This window comes from Triturus cristatus, chromosome 3_2, assembly GCF_964204655.1.
Source record: "Triturus cristatus chromosome 3_2, aTriCri1.1, whole genome shotgun sequence".
Taxonomy (NCBI): Eukaryota; Metazoa; Chordata; class Amphibia; order Caudata; family Salamandridae; genus Triturus; species Triturus cristatus.
In genome coordinates this window covers 833148170-833174324 of record NC_140584.1, presented here as the reverse complement: position 1 = coordinate 833174324, position 26155 = coordinate 833148170, and the positions used below count along the sequence as shown (strand labels likewise).

At 47.1% G+C, this 26155-nt stretch overlaps 1 protein-coding gene across 1 annotated transcript in view; it reads right to left on the bottom strand.

Moving 5' to 3' along the window:
• Positions 1–26155, bottom strand: part of RPA1 (replication protein A1) — a 258365-nt gene that overhangs the window by 23338 nt on the left and 208872 nt on the right. Inside the window, exons 14-15 of the mRNA XM_085649076.1 lie at positions 25086–25262; positions 6791–6898 (exon numbers count right to left, since the gene is read on the bottom strand). Coding sequence (XP_085505202.1) covers positions 6791–6898; positions 25086–25262 — 285 coding nt within the window. The remainder of the gene's footprint in view (positions 1–6790; positions 6899–25085; positions 25263–26155) is intronic.

The following is a 26155-nucleotide window of genomic DNA, read 5'->3' as shown; positions in this document are numbered from 1 at the left end:
TGCTGCACACCTCAAAAGGAGAGTGGGCCAGTGCGAACCGGACCATTGTAGACCTCACACCAAACTGGGCATCGTGGGGAAAAATAAACATCACTATTCCTAATAGATGTGCTCACCTAAAACATTCCTTTCTAAGCCTACATGGACTTTTCTTCACTTTGAGGTGTTTTTAAAGCTATTTAGCACTGTGTACTTCACTTCACCCATCTAGCTGGTTGAAGTGTCCTGTTACCTTTGTATCTGCCATAACCTATGGTAGGACAATTCACTCCTTATATTTTGCAGGTTGACAGACATGAACACAGAGTAGGTGGTAAAAATCTTTATGAGCATGTAGAGTGCGTGAAGTCACTTTGCATCAATTATATTATTCAATCATAAGTGGAAGCAGGGAGTTAGTTCCTTGGTCCTGAAGAAAAGCCATGGGGAATGGACTCAAACATGTAGACCTGTAGAAAGGAAGGGTCATTACATCCATACTTTCTATTTTTCTCCCCATTTTTTAACCATGCCGTCTGGAGGTCAGATTAAAGCTTTACTCTCCTACAGGCAGATATTTTTAATTTTAACCGAACCGCTCCCCCTACTCCTTTTCTATCACCATCTACAGCATACCATTCAGTGCTCCCGCATTATTTGCAGGTAGTAGCACGCCCCATTCTGTAGCGGAACGGGAGGGTGAGGGCATTTGACTCTGTAGGTGGCCGTTCTGGTTTTCTCTCCGGGCCAACATACATTTTGGAACCCGGTAAATTAGTGATGTGAAGCTCGTCTATATGGAATTATTTGTACAAGTGCAGGTGGGAAGGGCTACTTCCACACTACTTTGAGTTGAACGTGGCATCAGTCAGGGGTGCCCCGTATCTTTGCTCTATTGAGCCACTTGCAGAATGGGCCAGGGTGGATGCACAGTTGAGGGGGATCGGGTGGGGGTCAGGGGCGGCAGAAAGGATTGCGTTGTATGCAGACGACATGTTCCTGTTCCAGACATACCTCCAGCATTCAGGGCCGCATGCACTGCAGAAGTTAAAGATATACGGAAACTTCTCAGGACCCCAGGTGAACCTCGGCAAGTCTTCAGTTTATATAGTGAGACGGTATGCCAGAGATCGATCGCTCAGTTCTCCGGCAGGGATTTTGCTACCTGGGGGTTAATTTTTCTTCCGATTTCTTCTGAACATCCAGCCCCAGCTTTAGACTAGCAGCAGATCTGAAGTTCTAGGCCGCTCTTCCTCTTTTAGGGAGATCTGCTATCTTTAAGATGGTGGCTCTCCCCTGCCTGCTATATCAACTTCATAATTTCAGTTTCTGCTTTCCTTTACACACGCATTAACTCGCTCCTGCATGGTTTTCTGTGGAACCACTTCCTACTTCAAATTGCTTTATCTAAGTTTTACAATTCCACTTATGATGGTGGCATTGCCACACTGGATGTGCGGTCCTACTACAGGCTGCTCAGTTGGCTGTGCTGAATGACTGGTGGTTTTGAGGTATCAGAGATCCGGTCTATAAATCAGAGGGGTGGGCACAGGGTGGGATGACCGTCCAATATTTATTATACAGGAGACAGCACCTCAACGGCTCCCCCGCCCCCTGCATGGTCCTTAAAAGTTTGGAAGGAAGTAACAGCGTCCCAGGGTTGGACAGGACAACTTACACTGGAGACTCCTCTTTGGGAGGGTCCGGACCTGTCAGATGGCTGGGCTGCAGGGGTTCCAGCACTGGGACCATATCGGCATCTCTCGGCTGGGAGACTTACTTGAAGAGAATTCACTTAAGACCTTCACTGGTTTCCAAGATAAGTTTTGTCTCCTTTAGACCCAATTTTATGAATATTTACAACTTTGTCATGCCCTCTACTCGCTCTTGGCTGTAGGACTCGCTAGCGCCGGGACACCTCACCTGAGGTAGCTGTTCGCGCTCTACAAGCATCTGTATTATTATTATATCACGCATTTGTATTATATGCCAGAATTCAGCCCACTGGAAGGTAAAATACTCCTGATGGACAATTCCCAACATCTATTGGTCCCTCGTCATTAATGCCCGACTGCCTTTGGACCCAAAGGCGGTCAGGCATTAAGCGTTCTCTTCAGGAGGCTTGGACTCTGGACTTAGGCTTCCTTACGGATGAGGACGGGGGGGGGGGGGCGAGGAGGGGGGAGAAGAGGCCTGGCCTTCCAATACCACCTGATACAGCTGCACTATCTACACTGGGCCTATTTTACTAGGGAGACTGCGGAGAAGGGGCTGATTGAGTCTGCCATCTGCTTGCGCGGTCAGACTGAGATGGGAGATTATCAACATTGCACTGTGATGTCTTGGTTTCCTTCAGGAGGGGGTGTTTGGTTGCTTTGAGTGAGTGTTGGGACCCAGCAGTGCACATCACAGAGGGGGTGGTGGGTACCAGATACAAGTGGGTCTTGTTTTGGCTGGGCCTTACAATTGCCAAACGGGATATTGTGAAAGCATGGAAGGATACCCGGGCCCCTTCGTGGGGTTCTAGGAGTGGGGGCCTAGATTGTAGTCTGGGGTTGGAGCACCCTATCTATATAAGAAAAATTGGAATGGGTGGGAAGCCTTTCATGGGATATATTTGGAACCATGCACCCAGCAGTAATAGTCCCTGGAGGCCGAAGTCAGATAATTCATAGCATGATCATGCCACAGATGCAGGTGGGGCAGGAGCGATAGGAGGTGTGGCACAATCTATATCCTGATCCCTGTGGAATGGTGTGCTGCTGGTGGGTGCATCGTTATTTTGTTTTACTTTATTGTTGCTGTTTGTATGGCAGGGCCCGAGGGCCTCAATGGTCCGACTGTGCGCCAGCTTGAGTGGTAACAGTGCCTACCCGCTGTCTGCTTATATTGTCTTGTGGTCAAAAATGCAATCAAATAAAAAAAGTTTCAATACAAAAAAAAAAATCCCCCCCCCCAAAAAAATCACTGATCAGTGACGACTGAGGCGAAAATAAAACCCCTGAGGTGGCGCCTATATAGGCACGTCACTTTCAGTGTAGATGACGCAGAGACGAACGACGCCAGCTGCCAGAACACAGGGGTAGGGACAATGTCAGGGTCCAGTCTGGTGCCTGGAGAATATTTAAAGATAAACAATTTGAGGCAAAAAAAATACCCATCAGATTTATGCCTTTGCACCCAAGGCAGTCCATCACTGATGGACATTCAAAACAAGCGAGGGTATGGAGAAAGATGGCTAGGAGCCTGTCTGATCAGATCAACCTCAGATCACTATTTAGTGACCCTTACCCAGTCAGGAAAAATTTGTACCCATTTTTTTGTTCAGATGAGTTCTAAATAATTGTGTGTCTGCTAATCAAGTTGAAGTGCCTGGTTGAGCACTAGAGGGAAAACGTTGAGGCCTTCTAGAAACTCTGATCACTGGTATGTAAAAGAGGTTTGATTTGGTATTGTATTGTTTCTGCTTGCTGATCACTTTTGGGATATAAGCGATTTGACGAAAGTGATAAAGAACCACCCTCACCGTACTGATCAATTGCGCATTCCCTGGGGTGACATTTGAGCATTTTGTGTTTCCGGCTTTCCCAAGCAAGTCTTATTGGGGATGGGCCCCAAGCTCCAAAATATGACTGAACTAAAGAGAAGGATCCATTTGTGATCTTCTCATATGCTCACGATTCTTGAACCATGTTGGTGGTTTTGAGCATCAGAGCAGGGGACATTCCCAAAGAGTTTCATTTGACATTCAGTTAATGCCATATGGCTTGCGCTTCCCTCAGCAAGATTCATGATCAATCCTATTATGTTCAAGTAATACTCATTGCATCATAAGTCTGAATCGATACATTGTTGTTTTGTCCATCACGAATAAAACTACTTCATAGGCAAAAGGGACTATCGCGGGCTCCAGCATCATTAAAGGATACGAGGTGCCCTTTCCAGACTCGTCTTCTGTGCTTGCAGGCTTCGGATGTAGGCTGCCATTCTCAGGAGAGTAATATCCATAACAATCTTAGACACAACACGGACTTCCAGGTAACATCATGCTTGCAAGGTGGCAGTGAATTCCCAAAGCCCTCAGCCAGGAGGACCAAATTAAGACTTGCAAGTAAGATCAAGCATGATGCACGGGAGAGGTCACTTCCCAAATTCCAGGGGTCTCTAGAGCAGACGGGTGTTTGATCTGGAGCAGACTAATAGGACTGTCCGCGATGCAGTCATGGCTGGTGTTTATGCCCACCCACTTATTCCAGTGCCGCGCTGGCCCCTCCAAGCGTTAGGTAGGTCAAAACTTAGTGACGCCTACCTAACTTCAGTAATGTCGGGTGGGGTGGGGTGGGGGGGGGACGGCAAAGGAGGGGTGGAAGTGCAGGGAGAGAAGGGAGAAGTGTTGTATATTAATGCTCATGCCCTTTCATATATTGTCCTGTTCTCTCATCTTTTTCCCTCTTTTGGTACAGTCTAGAACGTTGACCTGTCAATGTTTTAAGTGTTTACTGGCATGCGAGGCCAGTCCGGAGCGCCAGTCACAAGCATTTACCAGAGTTATTATATTCCTTTTGATTTAGCTTCTGCAGACTCCCCTTTGTTACAGGGGGCAGGTTTTAGTGAATATTTTTCTTCTCAGTTACCAGTGAACCCTAGTGCGCTCCACTGCTCTGGATCTCCCCGCGTGCACAGACACGCACCAATCCCCCCCATGGTAAGCACGGCTAGAAAGGGACCGTGGTGCTTATGCAACATGTTTGAAAGAAAGGAACAGGGAGCACAAGACATGGGTCATTCTGGAGGCAGCAGTACGGATTACACAAACTGGACGTGCCCTGAAGTGAAGGAAAATAAAAGTTACCAGGACAAAAGCAGGCACGAATTATGGGGCTAAATCCTAACAAAAGAGTTAAGGACAGCAAATATATTAAGAGGATAGATGGCGGAAAAGCTTAACAAGATAAAAAAATAAATATTGTGGAAAGATTTCAATACCCCCAATGACCCAAGAGCAACAATGGAGAACCTGCCAAACCAACATCTACTGTAAGAGACCAAGGGATGGTCAACAACAAGGGCCGGATTAAGAGAGCTGTTACCTGTACAGGGACTAAACTAAACACACTGAACTCAAGGGGGTGGAAGAGGAAAAAAAGGTCAGCTTGGGGAGGGGAGTATTATCAAAGACAAGGCCTCAAAGCAAGAATGCAGGCCTGATGCAGTCGACAAAATGATAAATCTGATTAAAGACAACTAAAACTTTGCCTCCAGAGCCAAGGACCAGGAGAAGGTTTCAGACCAGTTGGGTTTTACAACAATGGGAAATCATTCTACATGGAAAGATGTTAAAGAATCACAACAAGCCTACCCACCACAAGCTGAAAGAAGGAAGAAGCTCGACCTGGGAGCCAAAATCTCCAATATGACAACAAGCATTGGCAAAGCCAAGAGGTTTCACCTATGCGGGACCTACTGGCCTTGTCAATGTTTTTTTTTTTTTTTTTAAAGATGTTGCACAGCAGAGCAAAATGATTCAAAGTAAATAAAAACAAAGCGCTATGGTGCAGCCAGCGATGACCGTCCAGCACTTTAAAAGAAATTACTTTAAACATGTTGCACAGCAGTCCGCGCTTTGCATCAGCTATTTCGCATATTTGATGTTTTTAAAGGGGTTGTGGGATTAAAGCAAGAACTTCCTCCTCTAGACCTGGGCAACCAAGTTCAAGTCTTGGCGCCGGCACAACATCCTCAGATTCTGGGCAAATCACAAACTCCCTGTGCCTAAAAATTAAAAATGAATGTCTTTTTGTGTAAAGTAAATGGTGTTCATGTAAAGCACTCCAATGCCTTCATGCCAAGCTTGTGCTATATAAACCTTCCAAAAAGATTTCTTTTAATAAGCAACAAGGGAGAGGAGGGTGGGAAACAATGGCGGCGGGGTGAGCGAGTTAAAAAAAACAAAAAAAACGACTGGGTTTGGAAAAAAACAGGGGTTGAAAAAATAAAAAAAGTATCTTTAGGGACCTTACTTGGTAGTACAGGCAGGGATGGAGAATGACGCAGGAGGCAAGGAGAAGGGACTGACCAATAGGAAGCAAGAAAACTGGTGACATGGGACCCAACCAATGGTGAGTAATGGACAAGCTATAAGTCCCTTTAAGCAGAGCATGCGTGCTGTAGACAACACCTAAAAGGGGCTGCATCCTCAAAGTTGTGGAAAACATTGTATTACAAAAGAGACAAAGCACATTTTCCAAGCTTTTAACCTTCGACCATGAGGAGGTCAAAGGTTAACTTGTTAAACTATGTTTAATCAGGAGAGGGGTCTCGGCTAAGTTGCTGCTCTCACCAAGTTTAAATTAACATGTAAAGAGCAAGAATATTGGGGCTCAAGTTGGGAATACCAGTGGAAAAGGGACTGTGGGACGGGGTAGTGGGGCGCAGAGCACTTGCATGATTTTACATGCAAGTTTTGAAAAGGATGAATGACCAGTTCTGTCGGACACATGAAGGTATACGCCAAGTTCATTTGGCCACGATCATTCAGGGGTTGACCAGTAGGTCTTTGGGCATGAAAAAGTTGTTGTTTATTTCATACCCACAATACCATAATGCCGATCTTCACTGAAGGCATGAACATTTACTCAAAGAAGGGGGGCTGGTGCATGGCAGATTATTCTGTGTGTTGGTACACTTTACAATGGTAAAAACAAACATTAATACACGGTGATCCGACAGGCTCTGTCACAGACCAGCAGCTTTTCGGTGTACTATTTACCTTGTGCCCTAAAACAGGCAGCAATTTTACTCTGTAACAAACCTTTTCCTTCAGGTCGCCCAGGTATGCAGCGTTCTGCCCAAGGATCGCTTCTGCAGACTCCTGGAAACAAGTCACCCATTGATTCTCACCAAAGTCTGCAATGTTAGCCTGGAAAGTAAGAAGTAAAAGTTACTGGGGACGTTCAGTAAGCGGGGTTTGCACAAATACACCACTGCTTCCAAACAGAGGAGAATGCCAATGGGTGGCGCGGCTCTAAAGCACTGGTCCATGTGTTTTCTAAACCCTGCACTGCTTCGGCATGGCATTTAGAAGAAAGGCAGGGCCAGCGTCTGCTGCTGAATCTATGATACCAGAGTTCTCAAGTTTCTAAGGTCCGTGCCTCAATATCTCATCCAGTCAGATTGTTTTCTTTACAATCTCTCACTTGTTTCCCTGTTTAATGCATTATAAATTCAGGATTACGCGTACCAGAATCTAAAGGAGAAAGTAAGCATTGGACGATCTGCCTAAGCACGTACTTCAGAAACGTGATGGTTCATACGAGTTCCGAAGACATATGGGAACAAGCATTGGCACAGCCAATAGGTCGCACCTATGTCAGAGCGATTGGCTTTGCCAATGTCTTTTAGCCAAGCTGTACATCATCATGGCTGCCGTTCAGCAGGCTAATGGTTAGTGGCGTAAAATGGTGTAGATTGGGACAAAGTAGAGTGGCATGAACTGTGTGGCATGGAGTAGACAGTGGTGTAGAGCAGTGGCGTTGCATGGCATAGTTTTGTAGAGTGGCATAGAGCAGAGTATAGCAGCATAGAGTACAGCGGTGTAGAGTATCAGTGTGTGGAGTACAGTTGAATGCCAGAGTGGAATGGAGGGTGGGGGATGGAGAGGCGGCGCAGAGTGCCATTATTTGGAGTGGCGCGGAGTAGTGCAGAGAATCTTAGAATTGCCTGGAGAGGCACAGAGTAGTAACATTGTGGGTGTAAGTAACTAAAGTGTGAATAGAGATAGTAAATAGGGTGAAAGGAACATAAATAAGAAGCCATATATGCTTTTGTTAAAAGCAGGTAAGCATATTGCATATGCAGGAAATTTAAAACCGAAACACTTATAAAACGAAATAAAAAAAGAGTGCACTGTACAAAGACGAAGATGAGGAAAAACATATGTACTTGGTCCAAGCTTCAGGAAGGAGCTAACACCAGAAGGTAACCTACGTAAGCCAAGCAATTGAATGATTATAAATGAGAATAACAATGAAATCAACCAATGGTATGCTTTTGGCAGGTTGGTAGCCCACTGAATAGTAAACAATAAGTCTTGCAGCACAGCACATGTCCTATTGTATGAGAAAAACGACAAGAAGTCCTAGGGGAAATTTCCCACTCATCAGCAAATAGCAACCTTCTTTCCTGCTGCAGTTAGCTGCATAATTCGAATTTTAGAGTTGCAGTTATAGCGAATCTGTGAAAATCTAGGGAGAGTGTCTCATGCATCCAAAACAGGACAGTCTACATCGTGACAGAACACTCGTCAATTAACCAAAACTAGCGCTTCCACTAAGGCATGCAGTTCCATTGAAATACCTTCCTAAAAATACTCTCCATAGAATAAACAGTTTTAACAATACCCACTTTTTTCTCATATAAATTGCATTTAATGTCTCAATGTAGGTTCAGTGACTGTCAGAGGTTTGATATAGATAAAGACGAAGGGCATTAGTTCTAAAAGAGGGCCTGAGTAACTGGAGGAAATTGGTCGTCCATGAACAGTTGTACACAGACTCGGCTACCCATGAAGAGTACGGTATAGGGTTAATTTAACAAAACACAAGTTTGCTATGGTGGTTGTATGTATGATGGCAGTAAAGACGCTTCATATTCTTCGGAGCTATTTTGCACTTACTTTCATAGCTCTAATGTATACCCATTTATTCAGCAATGTGTACAAAAGAAACTTGGATGATGTCATCAGTGATGTCATAAGCAGTGTATGAGAGGTGCGCAATTTATATTTAGCTCTGCTAACTATAACTGGTGAATTTGAGTTGTTTTTTTTTTAGCTCAAACCATTAATGTCACTGACAAATTCGCAAAACTATAACATTACTTTCACCTTTGTTTTTTCCCCAGTTATTTTTCTAGGGATTTTTTTTAAACCGATCATTTTATCACACCTAACTATAACTTTCTTTGGAATCTTTTTTTTCCGTGGATTTCTAGGGATTTTTTTAAAACGTAAAGTAACAATTAATTGACATACATAAATACCAACCCCCCCTGAAGCAAACCCCATGCTGCACACGGTCTTTGGCTGTGCACAAGTGAGGATTGGCCACAAGCCCTGGCCGAAAGGCTGTGCGCAGTGTGGGGTTAGCCACAGAAGCCTGTCACTCTGGTCAAACCCTGTAAAGACAGCTAACTGCACACTGCGCAGAACCTTCAGTTGTGAACGGTTGGTGGTGGTGGGGGTTTATGTGACCAAAGGCAGCTAACCTCATGCTGTCTTTGGCCATGCCTGGCCCTTGAAAACCCATCCTCAGGACCTTTTATTTTTCTAAGGTCAGAAAGCTGCTTAACCCACCTCCCCCAAAACCCATTATGGCCCCAAACCTGAGTCTTTATGGAGACCCGGGGACCACATCCCCCACGGCCCTCATTTCTAAAAGGTGAGGACCTGCTTCCCACCAAGGGCAGTCACCATACTCTTGTTAGGGAGGGACACGAAGGGAGCCTCGTGGCCCCCAGCTGACTCCACGCATGCTGCAGTAAACTGCATTGCTCCTGCCCACAGGATGCAGCTACTAATGTTGCTCCCTGTTGGCGGGAGCAATATTTCGATCTGTTGCTCTCCCCGCACCTGCACGGGCGGGGAAACAGAACAAAAGTCCGCGCCCAGCAGGTAGTAGCATTTTTACTCTGGGCCAATCATAGCGCTCTAGTTTTAAATTGGACCCAACCGTTTAGCTATCTAATTATTTTTTAACCTTAATTTCTCAAAAACTATAGACCGAATTCACACCAAATCACAACAGCACAATCTGCGGAGCAAGATCTAGCTTCCTGCCAAACTGGGTGTCATTTCGTGGAGCAGATTTTGCTGTAGTCCATCTTGAAGTCGTCTATGGAAATTGCCTGGAGATTTTGCGTTTTGGGACCCCCTTTTTTCTCAGCCCCTGCTTGACGGATAACCCCGAAATTCCCATGCACAAGAGTTAAAAAAAAATAGACCCATTTGGGGAAATTGTTAAGAATCGTCGGACGGTGCTAAAGTTATTAGCAACAACAAAAAACGCTTTTCCTATGGAAAAGCTGACCTAACTTTAACTACCTAGTGGCGACACTAGTTATATTCTCTTCAATACCTTTGCGGGAAACCTTTCGTCATATTTTGATAAAGTGGAGAGCTTCAGAATGAAGGGGACTAATACTAGAAAATTAAAAGAGCAACTAGTTTTCATATGGGAGACTACGGCTTTAAAATTCCACGTAGTGTCCCTGGCTCAGACTCTGGGCACAGGCAAAGCAAGTCAGGTTCCATGATGGCTGCCTCCCGTGTTCCAGAAGCTTCCACTGGCGTGCCGAGACGCATAATTGCCACAGCTGGCTCAGAGGGAAGTCTTCTACAGAATGATCAGGAAGGGCCGGCAGAGACAGCGAGCGTGCCTAATCCGCCAGCACCACCGCCAGGCCCCAGGATAGGCAGTGCGTGAGGAGCAGGCGGCCCTCCGCTGCGGGCCGCGCAGGGTCAAGAGGCACACACGCTACCGCCTCCAGGCGCTCCGCCACCATTTGAAGACTCAAATTAGCTTCTCCGTGCACGAAGCCAGTAATGAATTCTTCTGAAACGGCCCTGGCTCTGAAGTTGGCACCAAGCAGGCAGCTGCTGCAGAACAGACGTGAGATCGCTGCACTCCAACACGTCAAAACACAAACACACACCTCCTCTGCCCTTTCCAGCACGTGACTTAACACACGTTGGTAACAGGGCTATGCGAAACTTCCTTTTGCATAATTATTTACACAAAACTTGTGCTAAATTAAGAGTAAAGCAAAGCTAGAACTAAGCGCTATATTTTATAGCAAAATGCGCCCACAAACAGTTAGCCGCTCATATTCTTGTCATACTGGTTATTCCTGCATTATAGGGGAGTTATCTCAGGGGGTTTGGGTAACATGCGTGAGAAATGCCCCAAATTATGTCAATTACACTGCCATCATTTACATTTTACCTGGGCCTAGTAGCACAGGTCTATCATACAGGCTCAAGGACCACATGAGCAGAGCGTTGATCGGAAGGGGCAGTGAGCTTAGGACAGTACACAAGCAGTACCACAGATAGTATTCACCTGCTGGAAAACACATGGCTACCAAATAGAGTAAAACACATAGATGATAGGTAGAATGCTTGCAAAGTTTCAGCCATTGGCAACTGCTTGGGCCGCATTCCAGACCATCATTTTTCGACCACTATTCCCTCCTGTTATATGCAAATCAACCTTAGTGTTGCTTCAAAATAAACAGTCTAGCCCAAACTGCTAGGCCATGTCCTCTCTGAATGGAAACATGAGGACTGGTGTTGGCCGAGCTGGACTGGCCATAGCGGGCACCGGACGTTTCCCCGCTAGGCCGCTAGGTTGGGGTCGGTTTTTGGCCCCCAGGGGGCCGTTTCTGTTACCGGGGATCAGCAATATCGGCCCCCTGTAACAAAATCGGCCGAAGCCGGCCCTCACAAACTGCTCGGCTGCACTCCTCTCTCACCCAAGAGGGGGGGGGGGGGGAGGGGGCGCGGCGGCGGAGGGGGGGTGGCGAGCAGTTTGCCAGGGCCGGTTTCTGTTCCCCAGTCCGGGCCTGTACATCGGCCTCATCAGTAATGTGCAATGGGTATGCCCAGACGTGGGTTCCTTGCTCAATGTACCACAGGGCTCGAGTTATACCTCAAGTTATACCTCCCAGACAGGCCTAAGTAGGTCGAAACCGGACTGAAGTTGCTTTTGTTCCCATTCAGAGGGAACCTGGCTTGGCCATTCAGGTTGGACTGCTCTCACTGGAGCAGGGTGAAGGCGGATTTGCATATACCATGTCTGTCTGGAGTGACAGTCGGTGAAAAACCGTGGACTGCAATGCGACCCCATGCAATCACAGTGGCTGATAGTTTAGGCAAGCATTTCACCCATCATCTTTGTGTTTTCCTCAGTGCAAAGCCCTAGGATAAAAGTGTATAACCTGTTGAAGAATGGAGGCTCTGGACGTGGTAGAGAACAATGTTACACCAAGATCCTCAATCAATCAATCATTTGTAGAGCGCACTACTCACCCGCGAGAGTCTCAAGGCACTGAATGGGGGTGGGGGGGATGAGAGGGAGCTGGTACTGTTCGAACAGCCAGGTCTTGAGAAGTCTCCTGAAGGTCAGCAGGTCCTGGGTCTGTCGCAGGTGGATAGGGAGGGTGTTCCAAGTCTAGGCGGCGAGGTGGGAGAAAGATCTGCCGCGGGTGGTCGTTCGGTGGATGCGTGGTACGGTGGCGATGTCAGCGGAGCGAAGCTGGCGGTTGAGAGTGTAGAAGGTGAGTCGTTTGATGAGGTATGTTGGTCCGGCGTCGTGGAGTGCTTTGTGAGCGTGGGTGAGGAGCTTGAAGATGATCCTCTTGTTGACGGCGAGTCAGTGCAGGTCTCTCAGGTGGGCAGTGATGTGGATGTCGAGGACGAGGCGTGCGGAGGCGTTCTGTATGCGTTGAAGTCTTTTTTGGAGTTTGGCTGTGGTTCCCTCGTAGAGGGCGTTGCCGTAGTCCAGCCTGCTGGTGACGAGGGGCTGGGTGACCGTCCTTCTGGTTCTGGTGGGGATCCATCTGTAGATCTTGCGAAGCATGTGGAGGTTGTTAAAGCAGGAGGAGGAGACTGCGTTGACTTGCTGGGTCATTGACAGTGATGAGTTCAGGATGAACCCCAGGTTGCGTGCGTGGTCGGTGGGTGTCGGCGCAGCTCCCAGCGAGCCCGGCCACCAAGAGTCATCCCAGGCAGAGGGGCTGCAGCAGAGGATGAGGACCTCTGTCTTGTCAGAGTTTAGTTTCAGGCGACTGTTCTTCATCCATTCGGCGACGGCCTTCATCCCTTCGAGGAAGTTGGTTTTGGCGGTGGCGGGGTCCTTGGTGAGGGAGAGGATCAGCTGAGTGTTGTCGGCGTAAGAGACGATGTTGTGGTTGTGCGATCGGACGATGTTGGCGAGCGGTGTCATGTAGACGTTGAAAAGGGTCGGGCTGAGGAATGATCCTTAGGGTACGCCGCAGGTGATCTTGGTGGCTTCGGATTGGAATGGAGGGAGGCGGACTCTCTGGGTTCTGTCACTGAGGAAGGAGGTGATCCAGTCCAGGGCTTTGTCGTGGATCCCTGCGTTGTGGAGGCGTGTGTGTAAGGTGTGGTGGCAGACAGTGTCGAAGGCGGGCGAGAGGTCTAGGAGGATGAGGACCGCGGTTTCGCCATTGTCCAGCAGGGTCCGGATGTAGTCAGTGGCGGCGATGAGGGAGGTTTCGGTGCTGTGGTTGCTGCGGAATCCGGATTGGGACGAGTCCAGGGTGTTGTTCTCTTCGAGGAAGCAGGTCAGTTGTCTGTTGACTATCTTCTCGATGACTTTCGCTGGGAACGGGAGCAGGGAGATGGGCCGGAAGTTCTTGAGGACCTTTGGGTCTGCCTTGGGTTTCTGGAGTAGGGTGTTGAGCTCTGCGTGTTTCCAGCTCTCCGGGAGGGTGGCGGTCTCGAAGGAGCTGTTGAAGATCTTCCGGAGTTGGGGTGCGATGATGGAGCTCGCTTTGTTGAAGATGTGGTGAGGGCAGGAGTCTGATGGTGAGCCAGAGAGGATGGTGTGCATGGTTTTGATGGCGTCTTCGTCATTGACGTGGTTCCAGGAGAGCAGGAGGCCGGTGTGAATGGAGGGCTGCGAGTCTGTGGTGTTGCCGGCTGTCGGGGGGGGGGGGGGTCGGAGTGTTGAAGCTGTTGTGGATGTCTACGATCTTGCGGTGGAAGATCCTCAAGCACCAGTTGACGTTTGAAGCATTGGCGCCTGGTGACATTTGAAAGTAGTAAGCCGTAAAAGTCTGGGGTGAGTGTTCGGTGGCGAGTGAGCCTAGTGATTGAGCCTGACTGCCATAAGGTGGGTTTGAGGGTCCTTCTCGCCATTTTTGTAATTACTCGGACTATTCCCAGAGCTCAACTAACACAGGCTATCAGTATTCAGATGCTGATTAAGCTGCCGTGCAATATCTGAAAAAACTCAGGGTGAAAATGGCGAACACTGCACAAAGATGGTACACTGACCACCGAAGAGCACACGGTAATGGACAGGCACACAATTCATGCAAATGCGATGTAATTGGCCACAGTGGGTAACAACAAAAGGGATTGGGGCATCTGACACCCTGAAAACTGACAACATGTGCAGGGAACAAGACCCTAGGCATCCTATTTGATAATGTGACCCAAGAACACCACCCAGCATGGATGAAACGATAAAGGAGTATGCATGAAAAATTAAGAGAGCAATGCCTGAATAAACAAAAAACAGTAATAAACACATTCATGAATGAATTTACCAACCAGGAAAGAAACACTAAAATGCTCATTTAAAGGGTGAGACCATGCCATCTGAGCTCCTCGCAGAACATTTCACTACAAGTGACATCACACAGCCTGGTCCTTACCAAGGCTTTACATCCCACCCCTTAAAATACAATAACCTGCATAAACCAGAATCATTGAGGGAAAACAAACCGTGTGACAACACCATGTTAATTTTTAAATAATTGTCTGTGTGGTATTTTAGAACAAGTCCTTGCGTGCAGGTTTGTGTAACTGTGCAGTGCTGTTTACATTCCACTCGCATAAGAAACAGAACTAATAAACTCTCTGATTCGTACACTTAACTTCCTCACACCCGTGGCATCCATACTGTTCAGACAGCGGCCGCCATTAGCAGATGTCCACTTCTCTATTCCTAATCCCAGCAGAATCCCGGTTCTTTCCGTGGTCTACCGGTTACCTTTAACCAGTTTGCCTCATGTCTGGAAACCTCTGAAAAGGTCAGATTTTCAGACTTGCTTGTAATTAGAGTAACATAACTTGAAGCAACAAATATCCGCATATATATACCTTGATTTGATCAGCGTGAATTCCTGTAGCACTATGGGCTGGAAACGCCACCTTGCAAACTAGGGCAAAAAACTCCGAGCTGGTCAGCTGGACGTGTCGTGACAGTCTCCATGCCTGACTCTGAAGGGTGCCCTAGACTCTGTACGAACACCGGCTCTGCCACAGTGCCCTAGTCCACCTCAGTCCTGTTATCAGAGGGTGTTCTGCTCAGCACCACAACAACTCCTCTTCCAGCTCAGGTGTAATCCCAGTGCGAGGGTCCATGCCTGCTCTCTGTCCTGCACTGAGACTCCGCTCCAGCAGGTCGCAGGGGTGCTCAGGATCACACGTCTCCTCCCATCCAGGCCCTTAAGCACACTCTGGGTTTTGGTCAGACCTTGGAGCTTCAGTGGCAGCATGTAGTCAGTAGGTCCTCTGCCTGGCCCCATACACCCACCCAGCCCTGCCTCTAGATGATGGACCTGCGCAGTCGCAGCCAGTAGACTGTATGTAGCAGCCTACATAGAGAAAAAGGGAGATTGGGCAGTCCTGCTCGAGGGCAGGGGGGAGTTGGGGGGGGGGGGGGGGGAAGGAAGGGAGTGACTTACCCACTGTTGTGGGTACTGACTGTTTGGTCGGCACCGAACAGTCAGTAACCACAACAGTGGGTAAGCCACTCCCCCCCCCCCCCCCCTCCGCCCACCCTCCCGCCCCAACCAGGCAAGTCTGCTTTTGAGAAGCAGAAACATGAAGAAAATGGTAGTTTTTACCATTTTATGTTTCTGCTTCTCGCACTGCGAGAAAGCAGTGAGGCGACGCACAAACTCCCCTATGGAGGAGCCACCACTGGTTTGAAGCACACAGAACATTCTACAGTGAGCTTCACCTGAAGATTCTAAAGAGTGGTACGTACCAAAGGGAGGAAAGGAGGGGGGGGGGGGTAGAACGGGAGAAGGGAGAGGCAGAGTGAAGGAGGTGGAAAAAGGACTATAAATCCAATTATAACTTACAACACTTCTCCCTTTGCATAAGGAAGAACAAGGAAAGAAAAGGTCATCAAAATACAGACAACCCTGGTAGGAAAATGGATTTAAATACATCATCAAATAAATAGAAAAGGATTACATATCATAGTCCGCTTGCCAAGATGATGGTGAAAGAATTCTGACCCCTTTGGGTTCTTGGGAGCGTGAGGCTGATTCGTTCAGACTTTCCTCATTGGAAGACAGCGGGAAACACTTTAGGACAGCGAGCCACATTGTCCATGCTCCAGGTACTTCCGTTTTCCAACACTACAGAGTTACTGTTGACACGTTGGATTCTTAGGGGTTTTGAAAACGAGGAAACTTTAGAACGATAGACTTTAGGTCTCTTGATAACCACCTATTGACCTTCCTGCCATTCTCTACAGACACTTCCCCATTTCTGGTCGTACTTGGATTTGTAATTTTGTTGATGACACCAAACCTTTTCCATGACTGTCTTCCTGTCTACCCAAACTGGGCACCCCCCATTAAGCCAATTGGGAGTTAGCTTGGAACCAGGATTTCTCCTCTTAACCCCTTCTGTGCCACGCCCTTTCCCCCTCCTGTGCCGGGCGTTTAATTAGTGGGTGGGGTTCATGACGAGATAGTCTCGTCATGGGCACAGCGCGACCGTGCTCCATGACGAGACTATCTCGTCATGGGCACAGAAGAGGTTAAGGGAAACAAATGGAGAAACACCAGAAATTCTGTTGGGCGTGATATGATATAACCATGCAAAAACAGTTGGACAGAATGCAGAACAATGTCATACATTCACCCCAGTACAGAGATCTGGGCCTAAATCCATCGTTTTTTGCTCACCATGCCGTTCCAGTTTGAACCCAGCCATATGCAAATCGGTCTTGACCCTGTGCCTCATGGGTACAGTCCAGTCCGAACTGCCAAGCCAGGTCCTCCCCGGACTGGAAACAAGCATCCTAGGACCGGTTTTGGGGTTTCACCCCTCTTCAGCCAGGATAGCTTGATTCCAGTGGCATGGAGAGCACGGGACCCACGTCTGGGCATACCCTTCCCACTCAGGGTGACAAATGCAAAAACAACAGTTGATGGACAGAATGCAGAACAATGTCATACATTCACCTCAGTACAGAGATCTGAGCCTAAATCCATCGTTCAGACGTGAGTCCCGTGCTCTCCATGCCACTGGAATCAAGCTATCCTGGCTGATGAGGGGTGAAACCCCAAAACCGGTCCTAGGATGCTAGTTTCCAGTGCAGGGAGGACCTGGCCTGGCAGTTCGGGCTGGACTGTTCCCATTGGGCACAGGGTCAAGACTGATTTGCATATGGCTGGGTCCAAACTGGAATGGCATGGTGAGCAAAGAAACAATGGCTTTAGGCCCAGATCTCTGTACTGGGGTGAATGTATGACATTGTTCTGCATTCTGTCCATCAATAGTTCTTTTTGCACAATATAACCCTAGCATCTTTCTTATAGCTTCCTCGACAGGTTTGTGTGAGGCAAGGGCCAACTGAATAGTGTTTATCATCCTGTTGGCTCTTTCTACCAACCCATTGGCCTTCGGACAATAGGGGGGGATTTGAGATGGGAAATAGACAATTACTCAAGAATTATCATCTCGTCTAAAGTGAATTGAACACCATTATCGGTGATCAAAGTGCTAGGTATCCCTTCTTTAGAAAGAGTTTCTTTGAGAAATTTAATAAGGGAAGATGTGGTGATGGTAATGACCAATTTAGTGGAAATCCAATGAAAATGGTAATCAATTAGTACGAACACGAATCTCTGAGAGTAGTTAAGCAGGTTTAAGGGACCTAAGATGTCAGGCCCCAGCTTGTCCCAAGGTTTGGAGGGTAATGACGCAGGAATAAGTGGGGCTTTATGAGTGACTTAAGTCTTGTCACTGGATCCACATGCCAGACAATCCTTCACAATTCTCTCTACCATGGAGTCCATATTGGGAAACCAATAGTCATTCCTGATTTTACTTTTCGTCATGTTCCTACCAGGATGGCCCTCGTGAGCTATCTCAATGATGCGCTCATACATGTTTTTTGAAGGAACAATTCTATTGCCTCTGTAAATGCGGTCATCAATGACAGACACCTCATCTCTCACAATCCAGAAAGTTCTGAGATTCTCGGGTAAGTCTTTAATATTCTTTGGCCACCCATTGCAGATTTTGTTCTTAAGATCAGGCAGGATAGTGTCCTCTTTCATACATTTCTCCCATTCTTCTTTACTAATAGCTGGAATGTCAACAGAAAGAATGGCTTCTTCGGGAGGATTAAACTGGGAGTTCTCATTGGAGATAGGCAGTCTGCAATTTGGTTCTTGCTACCAGGTACATAACTTCTAGTATAGTAAAACCTTGAAAACCCAACATCCACTTGGAGATGTGGGGAGTGGCTTTTTCAATGCAATTGGTGTAGAACACGGGAAGCAAGGGTTTATGATCTGTTCTTAAGGTGAATGGAATCGCCCACAAAAATAATTTAAAGTGATTTATTGCCCAATAACAAGCGAGAGCTTCTTTTTCTATTGTGGATCAGTTACTTTCCGGGTCTTTTAAGGTCATAGACGCAAAGGCTATCACTCTTTCTTGCCCTTCAATGATTTGCGTGAGTGAGGCTTCCAATCCTTTCATGCTGGTGTCTGTAGTCAAAGTGGTTTTTGCATTGGGATCAAACATACCTAAAAGGAGTGCTTCAGTGATTGCCTGTTTAATGCATGTAAAATAATGTTGACATTGGGAGTTTCATTCAAAAGGGGTACCTTTTTTGAGTAATCCTCAGAGAATGCACCTGCTCTGCAAAACCTTTTACATACTTAGACATGTACTCTACCAGGCCCAGGAAGGATTCAAGTTCCTCTTTGTTAGTGGGTGCCCTTGCCAAGTTGACCGTCTACTAAGCTAGTTTTTGGTCTAATGCCTTCGCCCGAGATGCTGTGACCAAGATACACAATGGACTCAACACCTATTTCACATTCGTCCTTCGCTGTGGTATACCCAGCCCTGCTGAATTTCATAAGGACCTCTTCTAGCACCTTACTATGTTCATCCTATGACTCCCATACATTCGGATGTCCTCTTGGAAGCATAACACTTTGTTGGTCCCTTGCAGAATGTGTTGCATGATATGCTGGAACACTGCCGTGGCAGATGCTAATCCGAACGGCATTATACAAAATTGGTATGCCCCAAAAGGAGTTATAAAGGAGGCGAGGGCTTTGGAGTCGGAGTGGAGAGCTACCTGCTGGTAAGCTGAAGAAAGGAAGAGGACACTGAAATACTTTGCTCCCTGTATTACACTAAGCAACTCGTTGATATTGGGGAGGTGATGTCTGTCCACCCAAATATTGGAATTTAGATCTCTAAGATCAACACATAACCGAATACTCTTTCCTCCCTCCTTGGATGCTATTACGATGGGAGCTAATTTTGGGAATTCCGGGAGAGCAAGAGGCGGCTTGACTTTGCGGCTGTCGGCGCCCGCGCGAAGCCTCGTAACCACTGTTGGCAGGACGCTCGATTCGCCAGTACAAGTGGCCCCCTTGCTATGCAGAGGTCAGTATGAGGGGCAAAATGCGCCTAATCTAAGCGTGGGGACCTGGGGGGCTCAGATGTGTAGCAGAGGCGACCTGATAAGATCTGCCTGATCTCAACATGGCGACCAGACAAGACTTGCCTGACCTTGACATGGCGCCCGCTGCTCAGAAGAGAAGCAGCATGCAGGAATGAATGCTTACTGCCCCGCTGGAAGTCTTCCTTTAGGAGTGCTCTGAGAGGCTGGCTAACGGCGAGCGGGAGCCTTGATATCTTCACCAGTAACAGTTTCGGCCCACTCCAATTAGTGTCCTCCTCCCTGTAAGCAAAGGGCTATCTCCATCACGGGATAATAAATGTTCCCCGGCCGCGCCTGACTCCAACATGGCGCCCATGCTGCTGTAGCTATAGGAGGGACAGTGGCGGTCCACTCCAACTGATGATCTACTTCCTTCACCAGGGAAGCTCCTGATTTCCCATAACCCCAATCCTGGGAACTGGCTTGTCTCCAGCAACAAGGGGCATGAGCATCATTCTGCGCCCGTCCCCAAATTGGCTGCCACTGATCCCATCTAGTTCAAGGGGAAGTTTTGTGGCTGAGGCTGTGGGCCACTCACATGTATCTGGACTTTTGATTTTCGGTCACCTCAAGATCATCTCTCTAATTCCGGCGGAGCCCGAACCGCATGGCCGAATCCCAGTGGAGCTGTACCGACAGCTATAGGGGAGACTGGATCTGGCGCACCGCTTTGGCCGTCACCTACCCAGCCGGACCTCGGACTTATGTCTTGTCTTTTCTCCGCTGCTGTCTCCTTCAACTTGGTCTCCCAGCTCCCCCTGTTCTTTTTGAATCTTGAAACTCGTCCGGCGGAGCCCAAACTGCATGGCCGATTCCCGGTGGAGCTGCACCGACAGCTATAGGGGAGATTGGCCCTGGCACACCGCTTTGGCCGTCACCTACCCAGCCGGACTTCGGACATATGTCTCGCCTTTCTCTCTGCCGCTGTCTCCTTCCAATGGACTCCCAGCTCCCCCTGTTCTTTTTGAATCCTGACACTCGTCTTGCCAATAACTCCTGTATTGAATTTGTAATTTTTATATAATTAATGTGAAATTTCTGTAACTGGTAACACGCTGTTTCCTTATGTAAAGCGCTCGGATACCTCCGGGTCTAGCTAGCGCTATATAAAACTCTAAATAAATAAAATAAAGCTAACCATTCAGAGCTCTCAATTCTCTCAATCACACCACTAGCTTCCAATTTGTCTAATTCCTTTCTGAGGGGGTCCCTTACTAACCGCAGAATAGATCAGGCTTTGTGAAAAACAGGCTTGAGTTGTTTCTTTAACTTAATTTTGAGCAGAAAGTCTTTTAGCAAACCTAAGTTGTTGAAGAATTCTTCTGGAAACTTTTCGCACACTTCCTTACCAACAACAGATCTCAACTAAATACACAGGTTCAGGCGCATTGGGATCCAATTTGATCCAAGTCTTTTTGGTATTTCCACCATAATAGATTTGATTATAGGATCATGGTTCTAAACTCCTGGGTTGACGTCAGGAGGCAATAATGCATAGTTTTTGCTCCCCGAGTTTTCCTTCAACGAACAGCTCACACGCAAATCGAAGTACGATGCCTGAAGGTGAGGTGTAATGGCAGTCACGCTGACGGCTGGTGAAGTAGGAACTGGAGAGAGGATCAGGAGCGGCGCACAGCGCAGCACAAATCGTCGCCAAATTGCTGAAGAATGAAGGCTCTAGACGTGGTGGAGAACAACGTTTATTACACCAAGATCCTCAAGCAGCTGACGTTTGAAGCACACAGAACATTCTACTGAGAGCTTCACCTGAAGATTCTAAAGAGCGGTACGTACCAATGGGAGGAAAGGAGAGGGGGGAAAACGGGAGAAAGGAAAAAGGGAGAGGCAGAGTGAAGGAGGGGGAAACAGGAATAAAATACCAATTATAACTTGCACCATAACCATATAAGGATCCTCTGCTCACTGCGCCACAAGGCTCAAGCTATATCTCACTGATGAGGCTTGAGTAGGCCAAAAAAGGTCTTAGGTTGCATGTGTTTAAGTTAAGAGGGGGCTTGAAAGTTCATGCTGGACTTTTCCTATTTAAGCAGGTCCAAGGCTGATTTGCACATACCTGCTCTTTCTGGACAGGCATAGTGGACGAAAAAGAATATACCGAAAAGCAGGAAAACGATTGCCAGTGGTTGAGACGTTTTGTAGTGCACTGCACCAGTCTTGTGGTTTCCTCTATCAAATAAAGAGGCCATCTCTCCATTTTCACTTCACAAGACACTGTGCATACAGAAACATTAAATAATGCTTGTTGGATAGCAGGGAGAAGAGGGGGGGGAGGCCGTGGGATGGGGCTATGAGTCACCGAACACATTTTGGGTGTTTAATTCCATCCCCTCTTCTAAATCAATACCTGTATTTTAAATATGCGCCGGGCCCATAACAGAGTGACGCTGTCTAGGAAGGGTAGTCTTTAGCCTTGACAATAGAATTTCTTCTATCCTGGCTGTGGTCTAGTGGGCTAGGTGGAAACTGGAATCCGAAGACATTGCTTTTAAACCAATTCCACACCACTGGCCGAACTGGGTGCCCTTATTAATTGGCTCCTTTTTAGGTCTCGCCTACGCAGCGCACATGCGCTGCATAAGAGGACCGTTAGCAGTCGCTCTGGTCATTTTCAAGCACATACTCGTGCTTGTGGCGGCATACACCTTGCGGGAGCGCGCAGGGGCGCGCCACAAGCACGAGTGCAGTGCTTGGAGATGAACAGACTACTCTTCCGGCTCGACATCCTTGCGCTTTCACTTTCGTTCACGGCAAGCGCGCATCACTCGCGGGCTCACCTCCTGCTCCCTACCTCATCTCCCTCTCTCTCTCTCCTCGCCCACTCGCTCCGCCCTCTCATTCTCCTTTTTGAAGACAGCTTGTTTACTTTTGCCACCATTTCTCGCAAAACAGGTGAGGAAAAAAGCGTTTTTATTTGACTTTCGACGTCCCTCGTCAGTGCTTGTTTTAATTTGCTTTCACTACGTTCTTTAACTTTATTCTGCCGCACTTGGACCTTTCTGTTGTGCACTCGGCACCCAAACACAGTTTTTTATTTAAATTAACCCAGCGCGCTATTTAAATTAATAACACCATGCACTCGATAATGGTGCCTGTCCCTGCAGCTCCTCCCACCCCTGGGTGCCACGCTTTACAAGTACAATCAAACATTTTAGTATTTTGGTTTAACTTTAATATGACGCACTTGCGCCTTTCTTGTTGCGCACCTAAAAGTAGTCTCTTTATTTATTTAAATTAACACGGCTCATGCTCAACAATGGTGCATGCCGCCCGCAGCCTGCCTCTGCCCCCTCTCGCCCCAGGCACCGAGCTTTAGGTTACATATTCAGTATTAAAAAAACCTCTGCTCCCGAAGAGTTTGAGATCAAGGGGAAAGCCAATAGTAAAGGTGTGTTGGTTTTCTTTGTAATCATTCCAAACCAGACGAGATCTCTATTTAATGGTAGTTCAGCTGGGCTAACGTAGCAGCCTACAAAGTCTACTTGTATCCTGCAAATATCATGCTATAATATTGTGAAAGTAGGTTAACTGGTTAAATACTTGCTACGGATGGCTGTGGTTAAACTCTGCTCACAGGTCAAAATCATAATGACCCAGAGTGTTTAAGTGTTTTCTGCAGAGCATCACGTGTGATGTGCATATTTGTGTAAGATGGTTCAGTGGGTTGATGTGTTTGTTGCGTGAAGGACACACATTCATATGTTAGTAAAATAGCACAGTGTATTATGTTCCTATTGTGACCATCTACGTGATATCTGTAAGGTGTACTTTTGGAACCTTGCATGTTTAGCTCAATCGTTTGTACTACTTTGGTTGATAGCATGGGTTCTATTGAATTAGGTAAAAGTGAACATACTTTATTATGCTCTAAAAATAGCTGTATTGTGTGGTACATAAATAGTAATGATTAGCGTAATTACACATGCACAGCATTGGCATAGCCAATAGGTCTCGCCTTTGGGACCTTATAAGTGTTTAGCCATGCAACAGTTGATATTGTTGCACCAAGGATATTGTGCTGGATAACTAAACACTTATAAGGTCCCAAAGGCGAGACCTATTGGCTATGCCAATGCTTGTTTTTTTTTTTACTACAAGATTGTAAATATTTAGAATCAATCTAAAAGTTGCACCACTGTCTCCTATTTTAATAAACTGTTTGACATTGGATAAATCATAATCGTTGTCTTTCACTAATCTTACAACACGTGATAATTTTAAAACGGGCTAATGGAAGAAAAACTCCAAAGGTACATTCTCAACATGGTTTTCATTCCCATATTTAAAGACAGGTGTGGCCACATTCTGCATTTTCATCCTTAAAGCTGGACGTGGCATTATAGGCCCCCTCGTGTGCTGTGCTCCACCCTCCCAGCCACAGACAAGAACCTCACAGGATGCTCAAGGTGTCCCCCACTAGTAGCTCCAGTCCACCTCTCTTGCTTGACCTGAGAGGGGTAAAAAGAGGGACATTTGGCATTGTGCAGCAACTCATTACGAGCAGCGGGCAAAGTACAGCAGAAAATAAGACGGTTGGCCAAATTACTATTTAAAAAAAAAAAATAAAATAAAGCAGAAGACCCCATTATCCTCTCGTCCAACCACAGGGAGAACCAAGTAATCAAAACTTTATAAGAACATTAGGAGCTGTAGCAAAAGGACTAATGCGAAGGGAGAGAGAGTGGGGTATGAAAGTGGAGAATATAAAAGCTGTAAATTTACAAAGGGAGCATGAAGAAAGGGCTATAAAGGGCAACTGTTAGAGGAAGGTCAAAAAGTAGGATGAAGTGGTCCAGTGTTAGTGAGAAGCGAGGATAAGTGGGGGTAAGTGGGCTGGAACTGCACTACCACAACACGGCACTGCCTGTTAAAAGCACATTGCTCTATCATGCACTGGAATTGTAAAAACATGAGGTACACCCCTGTAGGCTGGGGGTCCTTGAGCCCGTGTTTGTGTTTCTTTACATTTATCATGCCAGACTACTCCAACATTTGAGCCTAGTTACAGAATCATCTGTGTGACAGGAAAAAACCCAGGACACCCAGATAGCAACACCGCCGGATACACAGGAGCGCTGAACAAACACACATTCGTGCGTCACACACACACACACGGCAGCCATAAAGTCACTGATCGCATCTCAGAGAGCTACACACTGAAAAGTGGTGCACAGCATTACAGGACAGGCACCAAGTATCGCCCCTATTCAGAGACCTTGGCTAACAGACGCATTTAATCATTTGGAGACGACAAAGGAACTGTTCCTAATGCTTCCTGGGTGCAGACCAGTGTGGATCGAGGGACCATGCTCACCAGACCACACGAAGATCTACAGAAATGCATAGCAGAAGATAGGTCCACTCTGCACCCATCTCTATCAGACTTCACGCAAGAACTGCAGGTCCCGTTATCTGCTGGAACAAGTCGTCCTAAATGTCACCCCCCTCCTACCTCCTGCGCCGCTACACCACCGTCAATGTAGAAGCTCCAAAGTCCACCCCCTTTCTCCGCCTCTTGATCCCACCCATGACCAGCCTGAGCCATGCTCCATGTCGAACATTACTCACCGACAGGATGAGCCGATACTTGAAGTTGGGGAACTCCTTGTCACATTTCTCGCAGCGGAAGAGCCCATTCTGCTGGTCGATCACCTTCTTGTTACACTCGGGAGAGGGACAGGCCTGGTACATGCAGTTCTCTTTACGCAGGTACACAATAGTAGACACACTAGTAAAATAATCGGCCTGTTGAGAAAGGAGATATTTATTTGCACAAAGCTTCAAACATCAGACATATGTTGAATCACAAAAGTACAGTGTAAATAAACTAGCCAGACTATTCACCCCCTCACGGATCAGACCACATAAAGGCCTGTTCCCAATGCTGAGGTGAGGTGATCTCGGCGAGATTATCCAAAACCAGGAACCCAAATATGCATTTTTTCAGGAACTAATTACACCACTATCTGGGCACTAGTACATCGTAGGAAACTGCTCGACGGCTTAGCTTTCGTGTGCCTGGCTCTGCAAGTCGAGAGATGTCAGGCTCACATCTGGGTCCTGCCATCCTGCTGTCGAGTGACACTGCAGCAGAGCTCACAGCTCCGTGAAGCCCACCAGTGACACCGCGCGCGCACTCTACGGTGGGAAACGTGGCCCCTCCTACAGACTGCCAGGGCTGAAGCAGCTCTGCTCCGGGATCAACCTTTCCATCCCTTGAGGCGGGAAGAACTGGGGCTGCTGCCACGCCAAGGAGCGCATTTTACTGCACACACCTCTTGTAAGGAAGCTCGATTCAGACGAAGGCATCCGAAATGATCACTCATCAGCAGTCAGTGGCAATACCGGAATTCAGTCTTACGTGTGTGCTCAGTAGGGTAACAGAACAAATTCACTATCCCTACTACATGCATAGGTTTACTTCCCTGTAGCAGCAGCTCTCCAGCAGAAACATCACACACATTAACTGTCAATCTTCATATGATGACGTTCCTTACCTGGAGACATCGTGCCATCTTCTGGTAGGGACTGGAGAGCATTTTGTTGAATAAAATAAACTTTACTGTGTGTATTGTAAACTTAATTAAAATCACTCATGATATTGAAAACAAAACTACCCCACGATGTAGACACTATAT